The 23481-nt window shown below is 40.6% G+C and overlaps 1 protein-coding gene across 6 annotated transcripts in view; it reads right to left on the bottom strand.

Annotated features, from left to right (window-relative positions):
* GLI3 (GLI family zinc finger 3) overlaps positions 1-23481 on the bottom strand; it is a 267088-nt gene that overhangs the window by 167311 nt on the left and 76296 nt on the right. For 5 of the 6 annotated variants that reach the window (XM_090050059.1, XM_090050058.1, XM_090050061.1 and 2 more), the window contains one exon: positions 16041-16283. In XM_090050059.1, the coding sequence (XP_089906185.1) occupies positions 16041-16283 (243 nt within the window). Of the gene's footprint in view, positions 1-16040; positions 16284-20307; positions 20327-23481 lie in introns of those variants that run through there. The other variant, XM_090050063.1, reaches the window with a different exon arrangement.

Genomic DNA, 23481 nt, shown 5'->3' with positions numbered 1-23481 from the left:
CTGTAAGTAGATTCATATTAGGATTTACAAAGACCCTATAGCTGATCTTAATTTTATCTTCAAAAGTGAAATTTCCAAAAGGTTTTCCATGCTCGTTCTCAGTTTAAGCAAAGCCTGTTAGGTATTTTTGGGTTACGGAAAGGTATTAAAGTGGAAAACAAGATCTTATACTGAGGTATTGGCTTCCCCTAAGAATAAAGGGAAGGCAAAATTTTTGTCTGAATTTGTCAGGGTGGCTCATCCTTACTGATTTACTACATATTTTTTATTTAGGACTCAATAATAAAAACCTCTGGTCCACACAAATGCAGCAGTAACACTTGCTAACACCAGTGATACTGCCCAATTTCTGTCCCTACCCTCCAGGGGTTTAAGCGATCAGAAACTGGTTTAAACCTGTAATAAAACGTAAGTTCAGTACACATAAAACAGTTTTAAAAAGGCTGAAACCGATTTGAGATAAACCTGGTTGAATGTAGTATCAGACTTAACTGATTGAGCTCAAACCAGTTTATGCAATGTCTGTCCCAGACCCCTTCCTGGTTTAACTTAAACCAGAAACCCCCAGCGTCCTGGCATGCTCTCTGAGCTGGGCTTTCTGCTCCAGCTTAGAAGTGCTGGCCCAGCCCGTCTGTTCCCTAGCCCGAGCAGGGACAGGCATGGGTGGGGGCCTGGCCCTGGGAAGAGGGCAGAGAAGAGGTTTATTCCACCCTCCACCTCCCCTGTCCCACTGGTGGGGACCTGCATGTCTCCGCCTGCTGCTCCAGCAATGGTCCTGGCAGCAGCACTGAATGAACTGGCCAAGGAGACATTTAATTCCCCCGCCCCCCGTCCCACCAGCATGGATCTGGACTGGGGTCTGCAGCAGCAGGGCTGGGACATGGTCAAACACTGGTTGGCCTGACCCCTGAGTCAGGGAGGCAGGGAAAGGGTTTATTCCCCGCTGTAGGAGGACCGCAAGTCTGGTGGTCTGCCAGCCCTGACCACCTGCTTGCTCTTGCTCTATAAGCCCTCTCCTGCCCCCCTGACAGACGTCAAAGGGGGGGGGGGACAACCCCTCTCCCTGCCCTCTCGCCTAAGGGATCCTGCCAGCTGGGCTCTGGTCATACCCTCGCCCTACATCTGGAGCAATGAGGGGCCAGGGCCCTGATATAGCTGCTCTCCCTACCCTGGTGTCTGGGCATCACGAGCCTCTTCCCGGTAGAGGGGCCATGAACTGGGGTCAGAGCTGCCATGGACTGCACAGGGTGGGTGGTGACACCAGCACTCACAGGGAGCCATTGCCTCCCAAGCCCACCTAGTGCTGCCACTCATCTGCGGTAGCTTTCCTTGCCCAGAGTGCACCCCCCATCCTTGCTGGGAAGCGGCTCACGCTCCAGGACACCATGACAGGGACTGCTCCCCGACCATGGTTGCTCCCCCTTTGCTGCTCTAGGGACAAAGGTGAGGCCAGAGGCTGGCCAGCTGGGGCCCTTTGGCAGGGGGCCGGGAGGGGCTTATTTCCCTCCTCTGGCCCGAGGGGACCACACAGGTTCTGCCCACCCCAACCACTGCTGCTGCCACTTGCAAGGAGTGAGCAGCAGGATAAGCCCCCTCCACCAGTTGTTAGAGGGAGGGAGAAATAACCCCCTTCCCTGCCACTGCCCCCACCTAAGAGGCCCTGCCAGCCAGGCTCTAGCCATACTCCCGCCCCTGGAGTGGTGAGGGGGAGCAATTGTGACAGGGGAGCACAAGCCTCTTCCTGGTGGGAGGGCCATGAGTGGGTCTCAATGGCGATCAGGGCAGGCAGACACCACTGCAGTCTCCCAGGGACAGAGCAGGGAATAACCTCCCTTCCTGCCCTCTCTGCCTCAGGGGCCATGATGGCTGGTGTTTCACTGCACCCCGGCCCCACCACTACAGCCACAAGGGGGGAGCTCCAGGTGGACCCCGGCCCTGGTCCCTGCCAATGGGACAGGGAGGGGAGATTAAACCCCTCCCTGGCCAGTTCACTCAGAGCTACTGCTGGCACTGGTCACGTTGCCCCCAGCACAGAGCTGCTCTAATGCCCCCCAGCTCCTGGCCTGAGCAACTGTAGGCATATGCCTGCATTTCCTCAGTCCAGGAGGGAATGTCTGTGCAATTGCAAACTGATTCAATCTAGGCAGGTTAGATTAACCTACAAAGATTGAACCAATTCAAGCTCTGGCTTTTTGAATGTCTGTCCCTAGCTCAGAAGACTCCATGCCTTCACAACTGCATGGAAGAAGGTGTAGGAGTCAACCTGAGGCCCGCTGGGGGTACCACCATGTCAGAGAACCCTCACAGGGGGCCTTACAGGAATAATCACACTTCCCTCAGGCTTCCTGGGCACTTCAAAGTTTTGTGCATAACAATCTGTTTCCTAAACAATGGGATAGACTGCACGTTTCCAATTCTGTCCACGGCAAAAAAGCATCATGTTTCCTGAAGCAGCCTAAGAAGGAATTTGAGATTCCCTGAATCACCATCTCCCTCATTTTGTCTTTTTGCTGCCCTCAGGAAGGAGTAAGCTTACTGGGTTTACATAAACAGAAGGTACCCCAAAGTTCATTTCTCTGCTTGTCCAACCCAGCCCTTGTGGAAATACAGGAGAGAGGGAAGCAGTGACTCTGGGAAAACTGCCACTCCCCACATGCAGGAAAAGACAACCCAGCAGAGGGAAAATATAGGTTGCCTTTAGGCCTGTGCTTTAGAAGGATGGACCATAATTTGGACCAATATAATTTAGTTTCCCACCATTTTTCCATAACTTAAGATATACATGGTAATTTGTCATACTCTGTATCACTTCACAATATTAACTACCAATATCTGTGATGTTTCCATAAATGCAGTTACTCTAAATTATATAACAGTAGTGTAATGTAATTAAGTAAGTAGCACCTGGAAACAAATGTGGATTTGTCTGATTTGTGGGCAAAGGGGTAATATTAATCGAACCTAAGTTAGAAACAGATCAATGACTTTCAAGATTATACTACAAAAGTATAAATTGCTGATAAGTACTTATAAGACACTGAAGAACAGGGGTATCTACTTATGTGACTTAAAGTGCATTTTTTAATTTTTGATGGATGCAGATAGCTAGATATATATGAGTGCAGTATAGTACTACATAAAGTGTATGTAGGTGTGTGCAGGCACCCACACATAAGCCACAGAGTTATGAATGTAAGCATATATGGGCAAGAATCTGGGATGAGTCAACAGCACTTCACACTAACCTATTTTATTACATTCATGTTACTTGGACTTGTTTCCTTTTCTTAGTCTCCTTTTGTTCCTCTGCCTTTGAACTAGTTAGCAGGGAAGCAATTTGTATGAATGGAACATAATAAAACTCACAAATACAGTAAAAAGTAAGTATGTATATTGCTTTTAAATCATTATGTTTGGGAAATTTGGAGGTGCATAAAGGTTATAGCACTTATACATATATACACATACATGTTAAAATGGGAATTATAAGGCAATACTAAACTATAGGCTTCCTATAAATCTTACATAAAATTATCACACTATGCAGAAACTCAGAGCACCTTTAAAAATACCAAGGTTAGTAGAGACTTCTCTTAAGCTATGAAGCCACAGAAAAGCAGTATACTGGAAGCCGTAACTTCCACTCTCACTGAAGTAACGTACTCATAAAGATACTCAGCTGACATCTTAAAACACTAAATCCCTATTTAGCCACCAAACAAGTATGACACAGGCAACAGCGCTATATTACCTTTACTATGGCCACTTTCTGGAAGCATACCTCTGTGGACCAGAGGATACTGAGATTTCCACAGCAACTCAGTCCTCAGCCTTCTGCTCAGATTGCCAACCTGAGCTAATCATGAGACCACTTATCCACAATGATCCGAATTGAGATCACTGAGTTATTTAACATAGGTTAGAGGGGAAATAGCTGTCTGACCTTAAATAGTTTCAGTTACTACAAAACTGGACTACATAAAAAACCCTTAAGCCATTCAGGTTTTCTAAAACAGTAAGTTTAATGTTATTCTGAGTGTCAAAATCACTGGCTTATTTTCACTGACTCAGTGTCACACAGTGTTCCCATTATTTTTTACCTCAGTTGCCACCTTAAAAAAAATCACAACATACTAAAACTGCTTTAATATGGTTTATTCAAATCAGGGAAACAAAAAACAACACTAATTTTTTTTTTAAATCCTGGGGACACAATTCTTTGTTCAGACTCAAGATTGAGGTCCTTTCCGAATCCTCAAAAAAACCCACATTTTGATAGAATCAAGTAGGGAGTGCATAATCAACCAAACATAAGGGGAGACAGGAGAATACAGGCTTCTTTCTAGATAAGAAATACAGGGTCAGATTCTGCATCAATTATTGCCAACGATAGCTTGCTGCTGATTTCACTGGAAATAAGACCAGCATTTTTTGTTAAAGAGGATCCGAAATGTTTGTTGTACTAGCATGCAAACACTTAACTGTAGATAAACAATTATTAATAAATTAACATAATTACATAAATAATTTGTAAGTATATAAATTATACATTCCCAATCCTGAACAAAATAATATTGATGTAAAATCCAATACTGTATGCATACATATAAAGCAATAGTGGAACAATCTCTAATACTGGAGCCAACATCTCTCCTATAAAAAGGAAAAGAGAAAGAAAGAAAGAAGTGTGGTGGGGGGAAGAAAAAGAAAAAGTGCCAAAAACAGCAGGCTATGTAGAGTAACCGGAAGCTGACAATTTACTGCTAATGGTTCAGTGTCTGCAAAGAACTGCTCAAGCTGTGCTCAACAAAAACTCAGTAACAGCCAAAGAGGGAAGCAAAAAGGGCTAGATGTTTGGTTTTAGCTTTCTGTCAAACACTGTTAAATATGAACCCCTCAACAATTTAAAAAAAAATGAATGAAAAAAATGCAATAATGCTTTGTACAGGTGGTACCAAGGTCCCTGGCTGGGCCTTCAGACAAAACCATTCCCATGTAAACCTTAAAGAGGATTAATCCTCAAGGAGCACTGTAATGAGACCTTAAAAGGCTGAACAACAGCAGCCTATCACTGAGGGAAACACTAGCCTGCTCCCAGAAGTCTTCTCTAGCAGAGTTACATCAAAGCAAACTGGGACCAGATAGCAGGATTCTGCAAGAATCCCTTATCTCGGCGCTAGCGGATGCTTCTCCTCTGATTGTCTTGAACTGCCACCTGTCCCAGGCATCTTTGAAGGCAACGCTAAGCCTGTGATGGATCTGACCTCCTTGAGCTGAGATTCTTTTATGTCTTTCTTCATTTTCTGCTCTGTTACATTCTTTCCCTGCAATGCACACTACATGAAACAAAGGGAGTTCTCACTCCTTGACTCACTGTCCCCAGCTATTTGAAAGCAAAAAAAACAATGTTAAGGATTATACTCCACCCGCAATATAGAGCTGTCCTCAGGAGACAAGCCTCTTATTTTTGAGAGTTATAACTAGATGGCTTTTACATGAAGGGACTTTACAATGGGGTTCAACATAGCTGGGAGCCAAGATATGAAAGCTGCATAGCAGAGATAGCTTAAAAACAAAAAGCTTTAAAAAACAGAAGTATATTAAAATCATATTACAAAATAACCAGGAAAATAACCAGGAAGCAACAAGCCACCGAAGTGCATGTATATAATCTTCCTACACTGCACACAAACATCTTATAATATTCCTGTTAAAATCATCCTGGGGTTAGGGGGTGTGTAAGGGGGAGTGGGTAACGTTAGGCATTTCCGAAGTTATGCTACCTGATACATTTGTGAATACATGCACACAGTATATAAAAGTATACTTAAGATTGAACACACACATATGTAATTGAAATCTATGCAAATTGTGCATCTTTTATGGAAACATACAGTATGCGCATACATCACTGCACTGGAAACTCACATTGTAATGGTTGGCCTACCCATAGTAAATGCAGGGTCAGTGGCTCATATGAGGCATGGTGTCACTAACACACTCCTAGCTGCTGACACTCTATTCTGGCACTTTTCAAGCAGAGAAGCGCACATAAGAAATTCAGTGCAAGGGGACTACTCACTGCCCTAGATATTACATCTGCTATAGGTACACATACAGATGAGAAAAGACTGCACTAAACAACCCTAAACAGGCAGCTCTAATGGTACACCAATTAAGAGATGCATCAAAAGGAAAAAGTTGAAAGAACTGAACATCTTGAGAGCCGCCCTCCATCATAGACATCACAGCATGTAATTGGTGAGTAAGCACATCCCAACCTAGACTATGATTTGCCCTCAGCAGGTATGTAATGCTGGAGAAAGGCCTCCTCCTATTCATCCTACACTCCTTACAATAGCTCAGGAAAGTACAAGACTAGAACGGACAAAGCATTAGCTGCCCAAAAGGAGGGAGATTAAAAAGGCCATGGTCACATGTCTCTTCACTAGCCAAGAGACATTCTGCAACAGTAGTGTATACTGGATAGTCCCCTGGAGCTCCCCCTGGGACAGCATGCCTCCTCACCCATCTCCTGCTAGTGCACTTTGGCTTAAACCACAACCTAGCTCATAGTTTGCAATGAACTCAAAAATGAAAGCCTCTTTATAAAAATGGTGATTTGTCAGAATTTGCTGGTTCAAATGGAAAACCACTTCTCTTGATTTAAAATGAAATGCCACAGACCAGTCCACACAAAAAATGAGCAGCAGTTCTTTCAAGTCACAATGTGTTTGGTAGATATGTGTTGGCTCAGTCTTTGTAACCCCTTTTTTGGCAGTTCACATAAGCCAAAGTATAGCATTTCCTCGTGGACTTGGTTCACAAAGGGTTTCTTGCCATGAGTTTTATTTGTGTTTAAGCTCCTCACTTTTCTGTGATTAGAGGTCAGGTTGCAGGATCACAGTCCAGTAAAAAAAGTGAATAAATGAAGAATTAAAATAATCACAAAAGAGTGCCCCCGCAGAGGTCTTATGTTATGCATGAGGTACGTAGAGATCCTTACATCAATAACTTTGCAAGTCTAATATTATGAGGGTCAGGTGATAAAGCTACAAGATAAGGAGGACAAGCTTTATTTCTCATGTATAAGGTGCATCTCTACCTTGCCTTCTGCTGAATTACCTCTCTCTTCCAGTTACCAAAAAAAAGAAAGAAAGAAAAAAAAAGAAACCCTACTTATTTGCCGAGTCCTAAATCGATCTCTAAACCGTTTGACAATCCCACGAAAGTGAGCACTAGTGTTTATCCACACACATGCCTTGATCCAACAAATATGACTCCCATAAGCTGCCTTATGGTTTCATTTCAACAAAGACTTCGCACTTAAGGCACGCAATGAAACACAGCAACTTTTTAGAATGTAAAGTAGAAGTGTTAGAGCGACATTTATTTCAACACTTCCTTCTTCATTAGCCATTTACTTCAACACCATTCGACGTGTTATAGTCAGCTGTTACCATAATCAGGCATTTACTTAAAAATATGTTGTATGTCACTGGTCTTGGCTGCATTAGTCTTGACCGTTACCATAAACTGCTGTAACAGCAAGCCAAAGATAAAAGCCTGGCCTGGGAAACAATAAAATGGACTCCTGGGCATTGTGAGGACTACACGTCTACCACTATTTGGAAGCATTACTGAGGCCTAATACAAAGTTTGCAGAAGTCAGTGACATTGGTCCCACTGATTCCACTAGGTTTTTGAATAAGCCCCCTTCTTCTGCATTTCGGGAAAGCTAATGACTCAGGGAGGTGCTGACATAAGAAAGAGAGAAGAGCCTGAAGGAAAGGGACTGGTTACTTCTTCTGCACTCTACTTATTCTAGTCCTAGGCAGAATACATGTGCAGTTACATTTTCAAAATGTCATTTTATTAGCCCATATGGTCTGATTGGTAGATACAAAACACTCCAAAACTCACTAAGATAAATGCTAAGACAGTATAGTATATCTATATCCTCTGCTTATTTACTTTTTTAAAAGGGATCTTTGTTAAACTTAGGACTCTGAGAATAGCATGCACACACACACTTAGCTGTTCTCAAACTACGAATGGTGAAGCATGGAACATCTGCTGGTAGCCACATATTGCTGGGCCTTCCTCCTCCTTTCAGCAGCTAAAATTGTAAAACTACACCTAACATATATATTTTTCTCATATTATTTTTTTATGTTATATAATTGTTGTCCATATTAGTAGACATTGGTTTTATTATAAATGTTGTGGTCATGAATGAAAGGGAGAGTCCATGTGACTGTGAATGCAAAGAGACACATCTACAAGATAATTTCAATATTAATAAGTGGTTGGTTGGTCCATGTTCTTAAAAATCCCAAGAACTGAAGCTGCAAATGATTTAAAGCAGTGTTTTAATAAGGGGTTAAAAGCTACAGTACAAGCTTTCCAAGAGTTAGGACACTAAAATGGTATGGTTAACAGGAATCTAATTGGGTAACTAGGTGTGAACAAAGGAAAACAAAGAGGATGCCTAAGAGGCTCTTGTCCTAAGTACTGAGCTTAATAAAGTGAAGCCTTGTCCACCAGCGACTCTAAAAATGATTCACTAACAAGAAGTACTTAGAATGTCTTAAAGCAAAAACCATATTCAAGTGTGGCCTCCTAAAAGGTGGTTAAACATGGTGCTAAGAAGGGATTTTATGACAGCTTTAAAACTGTACTATAGAGGTGGGAACCATGCTGCCTCCTGCTAAAAACACATGAAGTACCTAACATAGCTGAAAGATGCTAGTTTGAACAGAAGTAAAGATAAGTTCCAACTTTAAACAAAAGCTTGCTTGTTGCATTGAACACACTGAGTGAAATTACAGTGCTAAAACTTCAATGAAGTCTGTTTTAGTCACTCATATAGGCAGACAAAGAAAAGCTAAAGCAGCACAATTCCTCTCTTCACCAATCTGAAACACTAAAGAGGGGCCTGAGAAATCTAATCCCTCCAACAGACGTTCAGTTAAAGGTGCAATGGGATCTGATCCATGATCTCAACAATCACACCTCCTGCCATGCCACACAGAAGGCAGGATGTGTGGTTTTGGGATTGGGGATTAGATTTCCAACACCCCCTATTTGCCAGTGCAGGGAAAGCCCAGGATCACAATCCTGGACTCCCCTTCCTCAGCAAATTGAAAACCAGGTGCCTGACAATAAGTTGTCTGTTGTTTTAGGCTAGAGCCTGAGCCAGGGTCTGGAATTGGCCCCAATGTGGTCTCCACCATTGGACAATCAGCTGATTGTGAAGTTCAGCAGCTCTAGCTGGCTTGCCAGCATGGGGGATCAGAGGAAAGGACTTCCCCTACTGGGGATGTTAAACCTCACTGGGTTTTTACACATGATGAGGTCTCCATGTGCCAACAGTTAGTACAAACTATGCATGCAGTCCAGCTGGGCTGCACATATGGCTTTTCCAGGTCGCAGTACATGGACTAGGTAACCTCTCCCCAATTCTGAGGTCTCATTCCACTAGGACCTTTAAAATCAACACGTGCAACTGTGTGGCGCACACAGTTTTCTGACATCCCCAGTGCAAGGGAACCTCAGAATCAGAAAAAGCTCCATGATCCTTGAGTCCCAGTGTGCTGGGACCTGCAAAAACTGCTGTGAAGCCCAGCCAGTTGTAAGGGTCCTTCCATGCCAGTACACAGGATCAGGTAACCTCTCCCCGATTCCAGAGATCCCATGCACTGGAGCTATAAGAAAACTGTCTGCTGTCCTACTGCATAGGCTGATTTTAAAGGTCTAGGGGAGATACTCCCCAACTGAGGGTGCACAGCACCCCTTGTCTCCCTCTGTGCATCAGGCAGGGGCACAGGGTCCAGGAATCAGTTCTGTGCCCAGCCCAAGATGGTAAGGGGACACCAACTGAGCACAAAATCTGTCCTGGGCTAGCCCCAAACTGCCACATGTTCAATTCAAGGGATAACAGAAACAAGCCATAAAGATGTTATTTATTGTACGTGGAATAACTTTCTGCCTCATTTACTGTATTATGCCATAAATTGACTTGAACGTGTCACCAGGTTAAAAGGCTAATTGTGTCTTAACTGTAATATGTGCCACAGACCTCAGGCTTTTAATCAAGACTATGCAAAAGTCTTTTGCAGCTCATTATTATTATAGGTCCTAGGAGCCCTAGTCATGGGCCAGGACCCCAACTTGCTAGGTACTGTATAAACACACAAGTTAAAATCTGAAAGATGTCCCATCCATTGTTCTGCTGCTGGAAATACAGTAACACGGTGGTTATAGACATAGGGCCACCAGGGTTTGTCCAAAATAAGTATGGGCACAACAATAAGTCCCCAACAGAAATAACAAGCTCCACATGCAGAGAGACTTGAGACCTTTTAAGAGATCTTACACTCTGAATTGTGTGCGCTGGCTCAAGCCACATCACGTATAACAAACAGACATTGTTTGTAAAGCACCTAGAACATACCTGTCAACTCAAGTCTTTGGAAGAGATAAATATTTTCCTATGTCAGCTGTGCCTCATACAACAGAACAGCAACAAGATACTCCATTCATTTTGTCAAAAAGAGGGGCCCATGGAAGGGGAAAGGCTTTTCTTCCCCCTTAAAAATCGTTATTTTTAAAGGACTCTTCAAAAAAATCCAAAAAGAGGTCTTCAAAGGGCCTGGTTTTCAAAAGAGATCAATAGCCAGTAGCTCCCATTAGACAAATTCATGTAGATACCTAAATGGAGCTTTTTTTTAAAAAACTGACCCAAAGTAAAACTGAGCACTTTTGAAAATGTAGCCCCATTGACTTCATTAGGATTATGTCTTCCAGTTAAAAACAGCACTATTGGTAAAAGCCCTACAAAAAATCTATGGGCAAAACTTACCCATAATAAATGTATATGTCAGAGTCAAAAATTAAATGTATTACCTCAACAGATATCTCCTGAGCCCTGCTCATTCTACCACTAAGGCATTGCATCGTTCAGAAAAGTAAGGGAATAAAAGAGAATGTAAGATTAGTTTATTTTATTTTGATTTTATGTGCCATTTCTAGCTGTGAATTGACCAGTGCAACTCTCTTTTTACTTCTGATAAGGAATCCAGGCAGAAGCAGCTGCCCCAGTGCCCCAGACAGTATACTGCACATTCCAGGGGAGAGCTTCAACACAGCAGCAGGACTTCAAAGCAAAGTGTCCACAGTGCAATGAGCAGGCCAACACCACAGCAGAGAGCTGAGAAGCACTTTTGAAAGTGCCCTTCATGTTCTAAGCAATTGTGCAACTAAAGAGGATTACGATACCCCATCTAAAATTGTGAACAAAAGCTGCCACAGATCTTAGGTTAGCTTTTGAGAACACTTGAATTTCTCTCTATGTGGCTTTTGTGAGCTATCACCATGATAGCAATGCACTGGTGCTGGGTGAAAAATCTTCAAAACTGCAAAACAGTGCCAAAATGCTTTTTTGCAAATATTGTTTACCATTTTTCCATCAATTCTAGTGGGCATTGATAGTCTGATGTTCCACTCTGCATCAGATACTTTCTTTACTGAGACTTACAAATAAACAAATCTAAGTTTTCACTCTGTTTATGTATTTATTTCCCATTCTTAACTTACCCCTCCATGATGTCAGTTGGAAACCACTCCATAAATCACTAAGTACATACTTTTAATACCGGCACCCAGAAAAAATGCTGCAGGGGGGGCTTCCAGAAATAAGCCCCTGATGTTGGAACACCTTTATGGGCCTAACTCCCACTGAACTCAATAGGAGTTAGGCCCATAAGTATCTTTAATACGTCCTTTAATCTTTACAATTGTCATGGGTATATTCTGACAACTGCCTGATAATGGAGGTGATGGTTAGACCCAAAGCCCCACTGTAGGACATCTATACTAATATTTGGGGGTCTTCACTGGTTCTACTCAGCTTCTACCACACCCCTCTACAAGGACCCTTGAACTGGAGAGCAACATAATGCACTTTACAGGGACAATGCAAAAGCCTTTATTCCAAGAGAAAGGAAGATCTAATAATGCTGGCAATGACCTAAGGTACTATCATCATCTCAAAAGAAGCTTAAAGCTGATTGTCACTGAACAAGTAACATATTATTTTAATGCCCCCAAAGAGGAGTTTACAGTTAATAGTCTGCATTTGCAGAAAGACTTTTAATTAACTTTTTTCTGCATTAACTTAATTTTCATGCCAAGTACTTGCTGAAAAAAATATATATTTTCAGCATATAAACAAGTGTGTGCAATGAGCTGTCATGGTGTTTTCTTTGCCTCCTGGGCCTCTTGATCCTTTTCCAAACTGATTCTGAGGCAACGCTAATACTCTGAAATATAATTAGTACAGTTATTAAGGGCCTGATCGCAGTAAGGTACACAAGCCCCAACACTACAATTCCACAATGCTACAGTGCCATTAAAATTTAAGGTAAGCATTCCCCCTTAACCAAGATAGGCACATAAGATTCAAACTCTAGCAGAAAAAATCCTTGTAAAAACATAGGGCACATACTTCTCCACTACATTCATGAAACTTCACTGGGGCAGCTGCTGGTGCTGCTTCTGCCTCTGCCGTTTGTGAAGTGTCACCTTCCACAGAACCGTTTATATCTAAGCCTATTAAACTGACATTGCCTTTTTCCTTTTACATAAGTTAAATCTTCAGGCTTTATTAATTAGGAAAAAATAGTTCTTTCACTTGAGAGGTAAGAAACTCAAGGAAGAATACAAAAAGTATGTTTGAAATCCAAGTATTTACATCAGGAATGATTAATTTTTTCCATGAGGAATGACTTGGGAGATAGGGAGTCTTAGCACAGTTATAAATCTGTGAGAGAATTAAAACTGAGGAAAGAACAGCAAAAGTACCCATCTCAAACTTCTAGAGACAGTATTTGCATTAACAAAAGGCTCAAAGTGACACGGCCACTGAGATGGAATGAAACTTCAGAAATGCAACAAAATCTGTAAGTATGCCAAAAACAAGTTTCTTCAGTGTGGAAAAAAAAAATGTGAAACATGAAAGGAGACCATTACTGTTTTGTCATCTGCTCTTAAAGCTTCTTCTTCAAAAAAGAATGGTTTTATTCAGTAGCTTAAGTAGACAGAAGAACTGTGGTTTCAAGAAATCTGTGATGAAGATGATAATGAAAAAAATTGCTGAGTGCTGCTTTGGATGTCTATACCCTTTCTTGTTTCATGCAGGCCGGATGGCGTGAGCCTGAACATCAGGTCACTCCCTCATCCTCAAATGTTAAATGGCTCAGGATCTCTAGAGCTGTATAAGTAGGACTGTCAGACCCATAATGTGTTTGATCATGGCTGTTGGAAAATCTTGTCCACTTGAAACGCAAACACCTCCCCAACCCTGTCTCTGCAGGACAGCAAACTCCCCTCAGTGATGCACTTATTCCACACATATGCTGTAAATGTCGCAAGTGATAGCTACCATCAGTATTTTCAATTAAGAAAAAGGAATTAAACAACAAAAAAACCTAAACCCACATACAGACACATACATTTATATGTAGAAATGCAAAGTGTATGAGCCTTTTCTAATAAACGGCAGCTCCTTTAGACATGCATTCCACACACAACCGACTTAAAAACTTTTTTTCCTACAATAAAAATACACAGATGTCGTCCTTCAAAAAAAATTATCTTCCCTTTTCCTGTGTTACAGGAAGCCTGCCCACACTTTTAAATACAAAGTGGGTATATATAGAAGCACAAATTAGGCATCTTGAAAAGTCTGTATTTTCCAACCACAGGGAAACTAAGGAATTACCATGAGTGTTTACATACCCGGCTACACTGGATTAAAGCAGTATTTTCTCTCCATCTGTTCAGCAAAGCTGGCAAGAAACTAAGGAAGAGAATGATGGCCTGTTGCTATAGAGGAACTGGGATGTGATTACATTTAGTGTCCTTCATATGGCTTACTATAAGTGTCAAGCTGAATGCAATCATGAGTTTAATAAAAGCACATCTTACATATATAAATGATGCAACTATTATGAAAATTTAAGTCTGCCTATCGTCTTCTCTATAAATTTGGCCAGACATTACTTTTGTTGTCCTTCTGTATCAAATCTATTACAGGTAAATAGAAATGTGATGGGCTTTCATACGGTATTAGTAACTTCAGGGATTTTACAGGCCAGCAAAAAAAACTATAGTTCCCCCTACCAAATGCAAAGTACATCTGCCATTTGATGTTTTCATACAGAGACTTTGAGATTACCTTTGTATATGGTAGATATATGCTATCATTTGTTTTCTTCTTAAATTAAAAATGACTTAATTCCCCAAAATATGACTTTTGGGTAGGCTATTTCACAACCAACTGCTAATGGTCATTTTAGATACATTAAACAATGATGACTGAAATGGAAATGTTACTGAGAAATATAAAACCCCACCACTTAAGTTCAGTCAGAGAACTCAAACCCAGTTCTGCAATATATATCAAATGATATCACTAGATATCCGAGATGTATTTAGGAAGGGACATGGCAGCTGAATCAGGGGGTCAAAATAACATTTGCCAAGTCATCGCAAAGTTCTCTGCAACTCAGCTCTGCTACAACACACTCCACCCACACAGTTGCCATCTGCCCCCAACAGAATCCATCAGACCCCGTTTTGCATTTACAAATATTGAATGCGATGAGCTGTGAGTGATAGCAAAGATCTTAAAGCTAGCGTTTCTCTTGCCTGTAGTATTCTCCTCCTGCGAACAAGTCTGACAGCAGTACCCTGCACACCTTTCTCAGATACATGATAAGTGAATAACTGGCTTAGAGCATTGGAACTAGGTTGTGCTTGAGAGAGTACAGGTAGAAGCTGATGTCATACATTAAAGCTGAAAAAACATCATAAACTTTTCACGTAGGAGCTGATCTGGACTCTAAAGACAACAAGAGTTTCATTTTCTTATCTAGCCTCTATCTTTATTAACAATCAGACTGTTATAATAAAGGCAGTTGGTGAGACTTACGGTTCTGTGAGAGACACTTTGATCTGCACCCTGATGAGTGAACATTCCCCTTTACTGCTAGCCCAACTAATGAAGGGATAAAATTAGCTTTTATCCCTGGTACTTTCTTTAGCAAAAATACGTGCACTAATCAGCTGTCCTCACTAATCAGTCATCTGGCTAATGACCTTTCGCCTTAAAACACTAACATTTCTGAATGATGTGGAAAAAAAAGAAAACCAAAACAGAAACTGGCCTCACTTTGTGAGTTTTAGCCCATCATCTGGAACTGGAGACTAGGAGGTTAAATGGCAAATCTGTATCCTGACTGGGTGATAAATCTATAATCAAAAGGCACAAGCCTTGACACCTCAAGATGTACTTTATTACTACACAACTAAATGATTTTTTTTAACTAGAAGCAGATGAAAAAAAATTGCTTAACTCCTTTATATTTTGCCTGTGGAGAAATCCATTCCACATCTGTGTTCAAGTGTTAGTTAATTTCTTACTTTTTTATTAAAGCCTAAGCAGGAATTCAGAAGTTAAAACCCTTAGCTGTCCCCCCTCCCACCCCATAATTCCACAGGACTTGAGCTGGGGGAGACAATGACTGCCTTTCCACCCCTCAACTCCCCCTCCCCCATCTCTCTCCAAAAGGCATGTTTCATCTTTTCTTAAAACTATAGTCAAAAATCATTTTCAAAGTACTATTTTGAGGCTTAATTTTCTCTCTTTCTTTAAATTAGGGTTTTTCTTATGTGCTGCTAAGTTGGCAGAGCAAACATAACACTGGATGGTTTGTGAGAATTAGCAACAGATGATATACCCTATGGTAGCCGCCTTGTAGAGGCCTATGCTAATTTGCACACAGAATGGAACTGGTTACTATTTTCTTCTCCATAAAGAAAAGAATAAAAATTCTTAAAATAACTCAGCCTTGTTTAGGTAAATTGATGGATTCTAAGTGTGATGGAAACTGCCAATAGAAAACGCAAAAAAAAGTGACAGATTTAATAATCTTCCAATCTTGCTCTTCTGGAATGAACTTGTATTAAATACTCACGATAATGAGGATCCATGTAACCATTCCTGGGGTCCATAGCAAAAACCGTCCCACGATAAGGTACAGAAGGTTCAGAAAGGTGCGATATAGATCCATGGATCTCCTTCTTTATTAATGAGGCCCTTTCCTCGCTAGATGTTGAAGGCTCTTCACTGATTTTACTGAGACCTTGCCCACCTTGTGGCTGCATTGTGATTGCGTTTCTTCTCTCTCTGTGATAGGTCTGTCCAGGACTTTCATCCTCTGGGGAAAAAAAATAAAGAGAGGGATACAGAGAGAGAGAGAGAGAGAAAAGAGACTTTTAGACCTTTTATAGCAAATAACATAAAAAAGTTCTTTTTGTTCCCCTTTCACCACTTTCAAAGTCACAGTGTAAGTTCATGACAGTAAGTACATGTGTGGTTATGAAAGATGTTCTGGGATACCAGTTGAAAAAAACTAGCCCATTCAGACCAAGTGGCAGTTGAGCAGTAGATCATCATCACCCATTCACTGATGCATTTACCAGCGGGGCTATTAATCGTACAAGAACGGACACAGACTTGCTGTTTTCTTGCCTCTGGGACAAGTAGACTGGAAGTTCTGGCTGCCTGACTGGGAGAAAAAAAACAATTTGTCACAAACAGAAGATGAACCCTGCTAGCTGAGACTAAATCAAGTCTAGCCACCCACTGCTGCTTTGTATTTGCCAGTGTGCCGCTCCATCCCCAAGTCAATGTGCTGTTAGAAAAGCCTGGAGCAATAAAAAAAGGCCCTAGTTATCAAAATTAAGGTAGGTAATAGAGTAACATGTTTATTTTGTTTTGGATACTCAGCCAGCACAAGGCAAAAGCAGTGAGACCACCCGCTGTAATAGTGTCACCCATCTGTAGCAGTGAACATTATTCAAGATTAACGCTTTATAACACTGGGAAGAGAGGGGGCATGTGTGCCCATGCATGTTTCACCAGACAAACGCACATGCATGCACAGCAGAACTTACATAAGAGATCTGCTCTCTCAAATAAGATGCAAAAACTGGATGTTACACGTGTAAAGGGGAAATTACAACGGTAAAATCCAACCCCCAACCTAGTGTCAGTCCCTATGACTGCAACACAGCCCTCATAGTGCCTTCTCCAGGAGAAAATCTGCAATCGTTCTTTCAGCCTCCTCTGCAGTCTCTCAGTAATCTCTACCTATAATCATTCATACCAGGATCTTCTTCTGCCAACCAGGTGTGAAGGGGTATAAAGGACCCATAATGACTACTTCACTGATGGCTCTCACAGTTCTGCTATGGGGCATTCAATGGCCTTCCATTTCAGCATGAATTTCATTCTAGGTGTATGATACATACACATTTACATTCAGACTAATGGCCCAGTTGTTCAGCAATTAGCTGCACAGCCTCAGATACATTTTACATGAGCCATTTGACAGCAAAGTGTCATTAGCTACATATATATCTGGTGTAACCGACTTCAGACTAACATAGATAACTACACCTCTCTCTTCCTGAAAATGTTATTTCTTTTATAAAACACAGCACCTCTAAAAAAAATGTGATCATTGACTGAAGCCCCAGCCTATATAGATAGAAACTTTAATCTCAACATTCCTGTTTCCATGAAGCCCACTGTTTATGCAAGAACACATTAACTACATCTTGCATAAACATTAACAAATATGTTCAAAAGTTATTCTACAATTCACACACAAAAAGAATAACTGAATAATAAGAGTCCAGTTTAGACTATCAGAGACCTGCTTATTCCAGTTTAATGCTAAAACTGCTTTGTTTTGACTGCCCAGTACAGGGACAAGAAACAGCAATTAATTCTACATAGGACTGATTCTATTCTAATTCTACACATTTTACACTACTCCACTGATTTTAATGGATTCCTATTTTTGCCAGTGATATCAGAACCACTCTATGATCATACTGAAATACCAAACTACATCAAGTTGGGTTTTGGCTATTACCTGGATAAACCAACATTTATTAGTCTACAACTATAGTTTAGATTTGTATGCAAAACTACCAAAAAAAAAGCCATCGATAATTTTGGGGCCAAGATTCTGTATGTACAGGTTTCTTTTGAGTCAAGAGTTAATTTTGTTCACAAAGGGCTTGTAGGATTGGGCCCACGGAGAAGTAGTAAATATAAATCTTTGCCTTTTTCTCTCTTTTGTTAATATTGATATACATTAGCCCATATTTTGAATTAACAGCCTTTCACATTTAATAGTTTTACACCAAAGCTGTTTTTACTTCTTCAATTGCAAAAAAAGGAGTCTACAGCTCTAAAATGTATATTAAGCTTTTATAAAACTGCTTGTATAAATTTTGAAAGTTTTTTTCCACTAATTTTCTCTCTGGCTGGAGCCTTTCATGATAAGTTTCTACCCAGGATGAACTTTTTTACAGCTGAGATTCAAGCTCTTGAAAACAGAGGATTATACTCTATCTGAAACACTGACATACCCTTAATAACTGGAACAACGCTAACCTGTGCTACAACTTTATGAATAGAAGTGAGCTGAGGTGACTTTGGTAGTTGCATAATGAATGCGAGGACCAGATGGGATTTAATTTCTTTTACTCTTCCTATAAAGTTAATATTTGTTAAAACTGCCATCCTGGAATACAACAAGCAGCTGCTGTCAGTCCAAATGCTTTGATTTTATTCTATCCCTCTCAAGACATACATGTGTAGTGAATCAAGGCATCAGTTACTGGCATGGCATGAGATGAGAGTTTTAATTGGTAAATGAAATTTTAAAAGCCTACTTTGGGTAACTGAACATAAAAGCAAGATATGTTTGATTTAAATAAATAAGGCTAAGAAAGAGAAAACAAAAGTAAAAAGTCTTGTTTTCTGCTATCAGTCTATTCTTCCTTCTCTAGGAAGATAATTCTGCTTACTGCTAAAAGTCAGTCAACCATTTTTGAATATTGCTCTCTTTATAAAAATTCAATCAGAAATGATTTTTAAAAGTAGAAGGCCACAACATTTTTGCAATAATAAGGCATTCCAATGGGCAAACATTTTGTTAAGAGTTTACTTGAGGCTCTGCACCACAGAGCTGCTTTTGATAGAGGGCAGATGAAAAACTTGACAGTACACGCACTCCAGAATACAAATAGCCGAGTGGTTTGAAAGAACTCTCTATACACTGAAAGGGAAACTTTTCTTGTAATAATTCTGCATGCTCTTATAACTGCAGTAAAACCACTTCAACGAGCCAAAAGGCGAAAGCTGTCTAATCTTGTTCTGTTTCAGCTGAATTGTTCAATAAAGTTTAAGAGTAAGTGCAGACAAGCTGCGCCAGGCCAAATTATTGACAGAAACATACTGTCCACCATGGCAACAAGTGGGAGTCTATAGCAAAAATGTAAGCAAACAACCCACTTCTCCAGCAGCATCTGCCAATGGCTTCTTACAGCCAAACATAAGACAACTGTTACTGTGCTGCTTGGGTTTTAAAAGCAGCTTGCTTTAAGGTCAAAAGAAACATCCGATTCACCAAGAAGTTTCAGAAAGATGAATGTCTTGGTGTCAAAAGGCCTAATTTTCCTCTCGCTCACACCTGTTTTTCACTAATGCTGCTCCAATTACTAAAGCACAGTTTCTCCTAACTTTTTTTTCTCTCCTACTTGCAAATCACACCCAAATGTGATTCAGCACTATCCTTTCTTTCTCCATGTATATCACCACTGCATGCAAACGGGTTAGTACCTTCAAACGCACAGAAAAAGTATCCAGTCTGGAGCTATCAAAATAATCCTAGATCCCCCTGTATGATGAGAAGCATAATATTGATCTGCCCTGTTTAGCTATAAGCATTTCTGTAACATACAGTATCAAGAAACACCTCATTTTATTAACAAATATTTCCAAAAACCTCAGAATCAAATTATGTGCCTATGCCAATGTATTTTTATGAGTTTATCTAACACCTGAGAAGCTAAAAGCACATGTACAGTGGCATGTCAACCCACCAAAACTTTGTTTCTCACGAACTTTTCCTGTTCAGCAGACCCTGAAACACAATTGAACACTTTTTTTATTTCAAGCCTCTTAAAAGTCAGAGATAAGCATAAAACCATTGCTTATAATCCCTGAAGCCCCCTTCCCCCTCCACAAAATTCCAAGATACTTGCATTTAAATGGCAAATCAATGCATTAGCCGTATTTCTATTTGCAACTAGCATTATGGTCTCATAACCAATTAAGGACACACTTTAACTGGGTAAGAGAACAGACTGCAACATACTTACAACTCAGTCCAAAGACCCTGGCTTACTCTCTCTCCAAGCTCTTCTCCTGACCAAAAATTCTCTAGCTACGGTATGTGGACATCCCTCCCTCTCTCTCCCATTCTCCCTCCCTCCCTCTCTCTCAGAGGCAGTGCTTCTCCCATTAGAGGAATTAAAAGTGGTTGGTGCCATGCTAAATTTAACAAGCTCATTAGTATTCTTCCTGTGTGCTTCCTAGTGAACTCTCCCTATTCAAGCAGCTCTCTCTAGCTGAGGGGTCAGGAGGCTAATCATTAAATCAAACTAATGTCACCCTATCACAATCGGCCTAAGAGAAGGAGGGTTTATTATTTCAGTTTATGCTAAATAAACGGTTTTACAAATGGTCTCCAAGCAAGGTCAACAGCAGCTTCAATTACAAGACAAACTTAACAAGAGTTGCTATAAACCAAGTGCTCCATATTGACTTAAGCACAAGCTCTGCTCCGCATATTGCCACTAGCAGGATTGTACGGGAATGCATATTGTAAAATAAAGGAAAGGGTAATCTTTTCTTTGCCAGAATTTGTGACTGCACAGAGACTGCTCATTCACCTCTCCCCAACCAGCTAGCTGCTCAGCTCAATTCACCCCACACAAAGGCTGAAGACCAGACCTCAATGGACCGAGTGAAACATGTTCAAAACTAGGCTCTCTATTGTGACTGAATTTCTTAACATCTTTTCAAAAAGCGGAGAATGCCTTGAGGCTAAAGGAAGAAACAGGCTAATGGTGAATTGGGAATACTGAGCAAATTTCAGAGCCCTTTCCTCCTAGCTTTTGAGGTTGAAAGCAAGCTCTTTCCTTTCAAGTTTCAAAGTCCTTTTTCCTCCCGCAGTGTCACAGAAGGATTTGAAAAGAAGGTAATTGTGCTCACAGTCTCCCTGATCAGAGCTTACGTCCTATTTCTGGTATTTCGGAATACTTCTTGCAATAATGGTGCATATAGCTCAATCCCTTAACCGTCCTGCACTCTGCAATTGCTCATTAAATGAACAATTGCTGGTATAAAATGCCTTTTATGTTCAAGGTCTGGATATAAGATAAGCATTCTAGTACTCTAAATTTGGTTTACTAAGGAAACTCTCCATCATTAAATTACAAAACTGAAGTCAGAATATCAGTCTTTCCCAGAAAAAGTAGCACTTTGAGTTACTGTGAACCAGAATAAGGAAGAAAAATATTTTTTAAAAATTGAATACTTAGATTCTTAATAGAATAGATATTTAATAAGGAAGCAATCCCCCCCTCATGTTTTTGAAGACCTAAGTATCTTGCTGTTTGGAACGATGTAATAGAGTCATTGCCAAGCTCATCAAGACATGGGTGTCTGAAGCTTCTTGCATACATGCATGGATCACTACATTTTGACCACCCCAACAGCAAGTAAAAAAACAAAAAAGTTCACATGCTTTGTTGGAGTAATACACCTGTAGACCTGTCCCTCTTTACAATATGCAGGAACAAAAAATGTATTTACCATAGGGAGGAAAGTTTAAATCAGGCACCTTGTACCCAAGGATTTTTTTTTTTTGCACTTGGAACAATTGCACATGAAGTAAACACTTTTAGTAAGCGCTGCAGCTATGGAGTACAATATTCTTAATCTACTGTAAAAACAGAGTTATACTGTATCATAAGCTAAAAAACTATGAGCATTTTGCAATGCTTTAACATAGTTTAGATAGGTTGTATGAGCATTTTGTGTTTTACAAATAATATAAACTATGATTTATATTCCTGTTCATATTGCATTTTACGTTATTTCTGCAACCTTTGAAATACAGATACACCATCCTTTCCTAATTTGTTGGAGCAGCCTGTTGGACTCTTACTTTTCTTTTTAACTTAAACCTAAAATTTAAACAACGAAATTGCGAGAGGCACTGTGAGTGGGTAGACCCAATCCTGTAAACGTTACCAGACACAATAACACGTACTACTCTAAATAATCTTGCAAGCACACTGGTAGATAGCCAGAATTTGAAGAAATGGGACCCATTTTGGTATATAGAAAATATGAATGATACCATATCCCCTTTTTGCCTTATAAAAATTATTTATACTAATATTAGTGCAATACAGCCCCATTCAAATCTGTATTCAGCCTTTTGTTTCCAATGTATACAAAGGCCAGAATAATTCATAGTAATACGACTACTATGACCTATGTAATGTAGGAACTGCACCCATACTCAGTGGGGTTCCAATGACAGGGTTCCAACTGAGTTCACTGGTGTAGGATCTCAAGCTCATATACTCAACGAAGTTGGTAGAAACTGGCTTACATCCTCCTTGAAGTGTTATGGCCACCTAGGGTCCCCAGATTACGAAGTGGAGATTAAAAAGTAAAGTGAACTCTCCTGGATAGTTGGATGAGAGTATCATTTTGTTTTAGTGGTGCTGTCCTTTGGCTCAGTACAGTGATGGTATATGTCATTGATTACCATCTTAACTGCTTCCCCAAAAGATAACTCAAGACTGAAATATAAATATAGAAAGAAATGTTGGGCCTGGTTTAAGGGTCACAGACCAACAAAGGTCACACTAACTGGAACTTTGTTTCTGTACCATGATGCTGAAATCAAAAAATATCTGTTTTTTTTAAGCTCTCATTCATAACCAGTTTGCTCAACATCAGTGCCACCCACATCTGGAAAAGAGTTAGCCACACAGAGGCTTTTACAAGAAGCTCCCTGTTCAGTGAAAGATTCTCACATGTGAAAGGACAGAAGAGTGGGTACAATGCTGGGCTTGGCTGCATTACACCTGATCCAGAGCCCTCCCAATCAGGTGAGAAGCATCTCACTGGGCACTTTTAAACTACATACTCCCAAGCATTACTAAAGTTATTCACCTGGACCTTTTCCACCAACCTCAGCAGGTTTTTGGAACAAGCCACTGAAGCTAGTTGCAGTGAACAGGATTTCTGTACCATCCTTCTAGTCCAGCTGTTCGCTACTACTCGAGATGAGTCCTGTACCAAGAGCCTGATTCTGTGAACTGCTGAGCACTGTCAATTCTGACTGAAATGAAGAAGAGTTGAAGATCCTCAGCACCTTGGAGGATCAGGCTCTAAAGAAGCAGGAGCCTGTTACTGAAAGAGTTATATAGCAGAGCCTGTTTCTGCATAGGCAAATAAAGACAATTTTACTC

This window comes from Crocodylus siamensis, chromosome 5, assembly GCF_052110815.1.
Source record: "Crocodylus siamensis isolate JL-2025a chromosome 5, ASM5211081v1, whole genome shotgun sequence".
Lineage (NCBI taxonomy): Eukaryota > Metazoa > Chordata > Crocodylia > Crocodylidae > Crocodylus > Crocodylus siamensis.
Note: the sequence above shows the minus strand (reverse complement) of the source record. Positions and strands in the feature narration are given on the sequence as shown.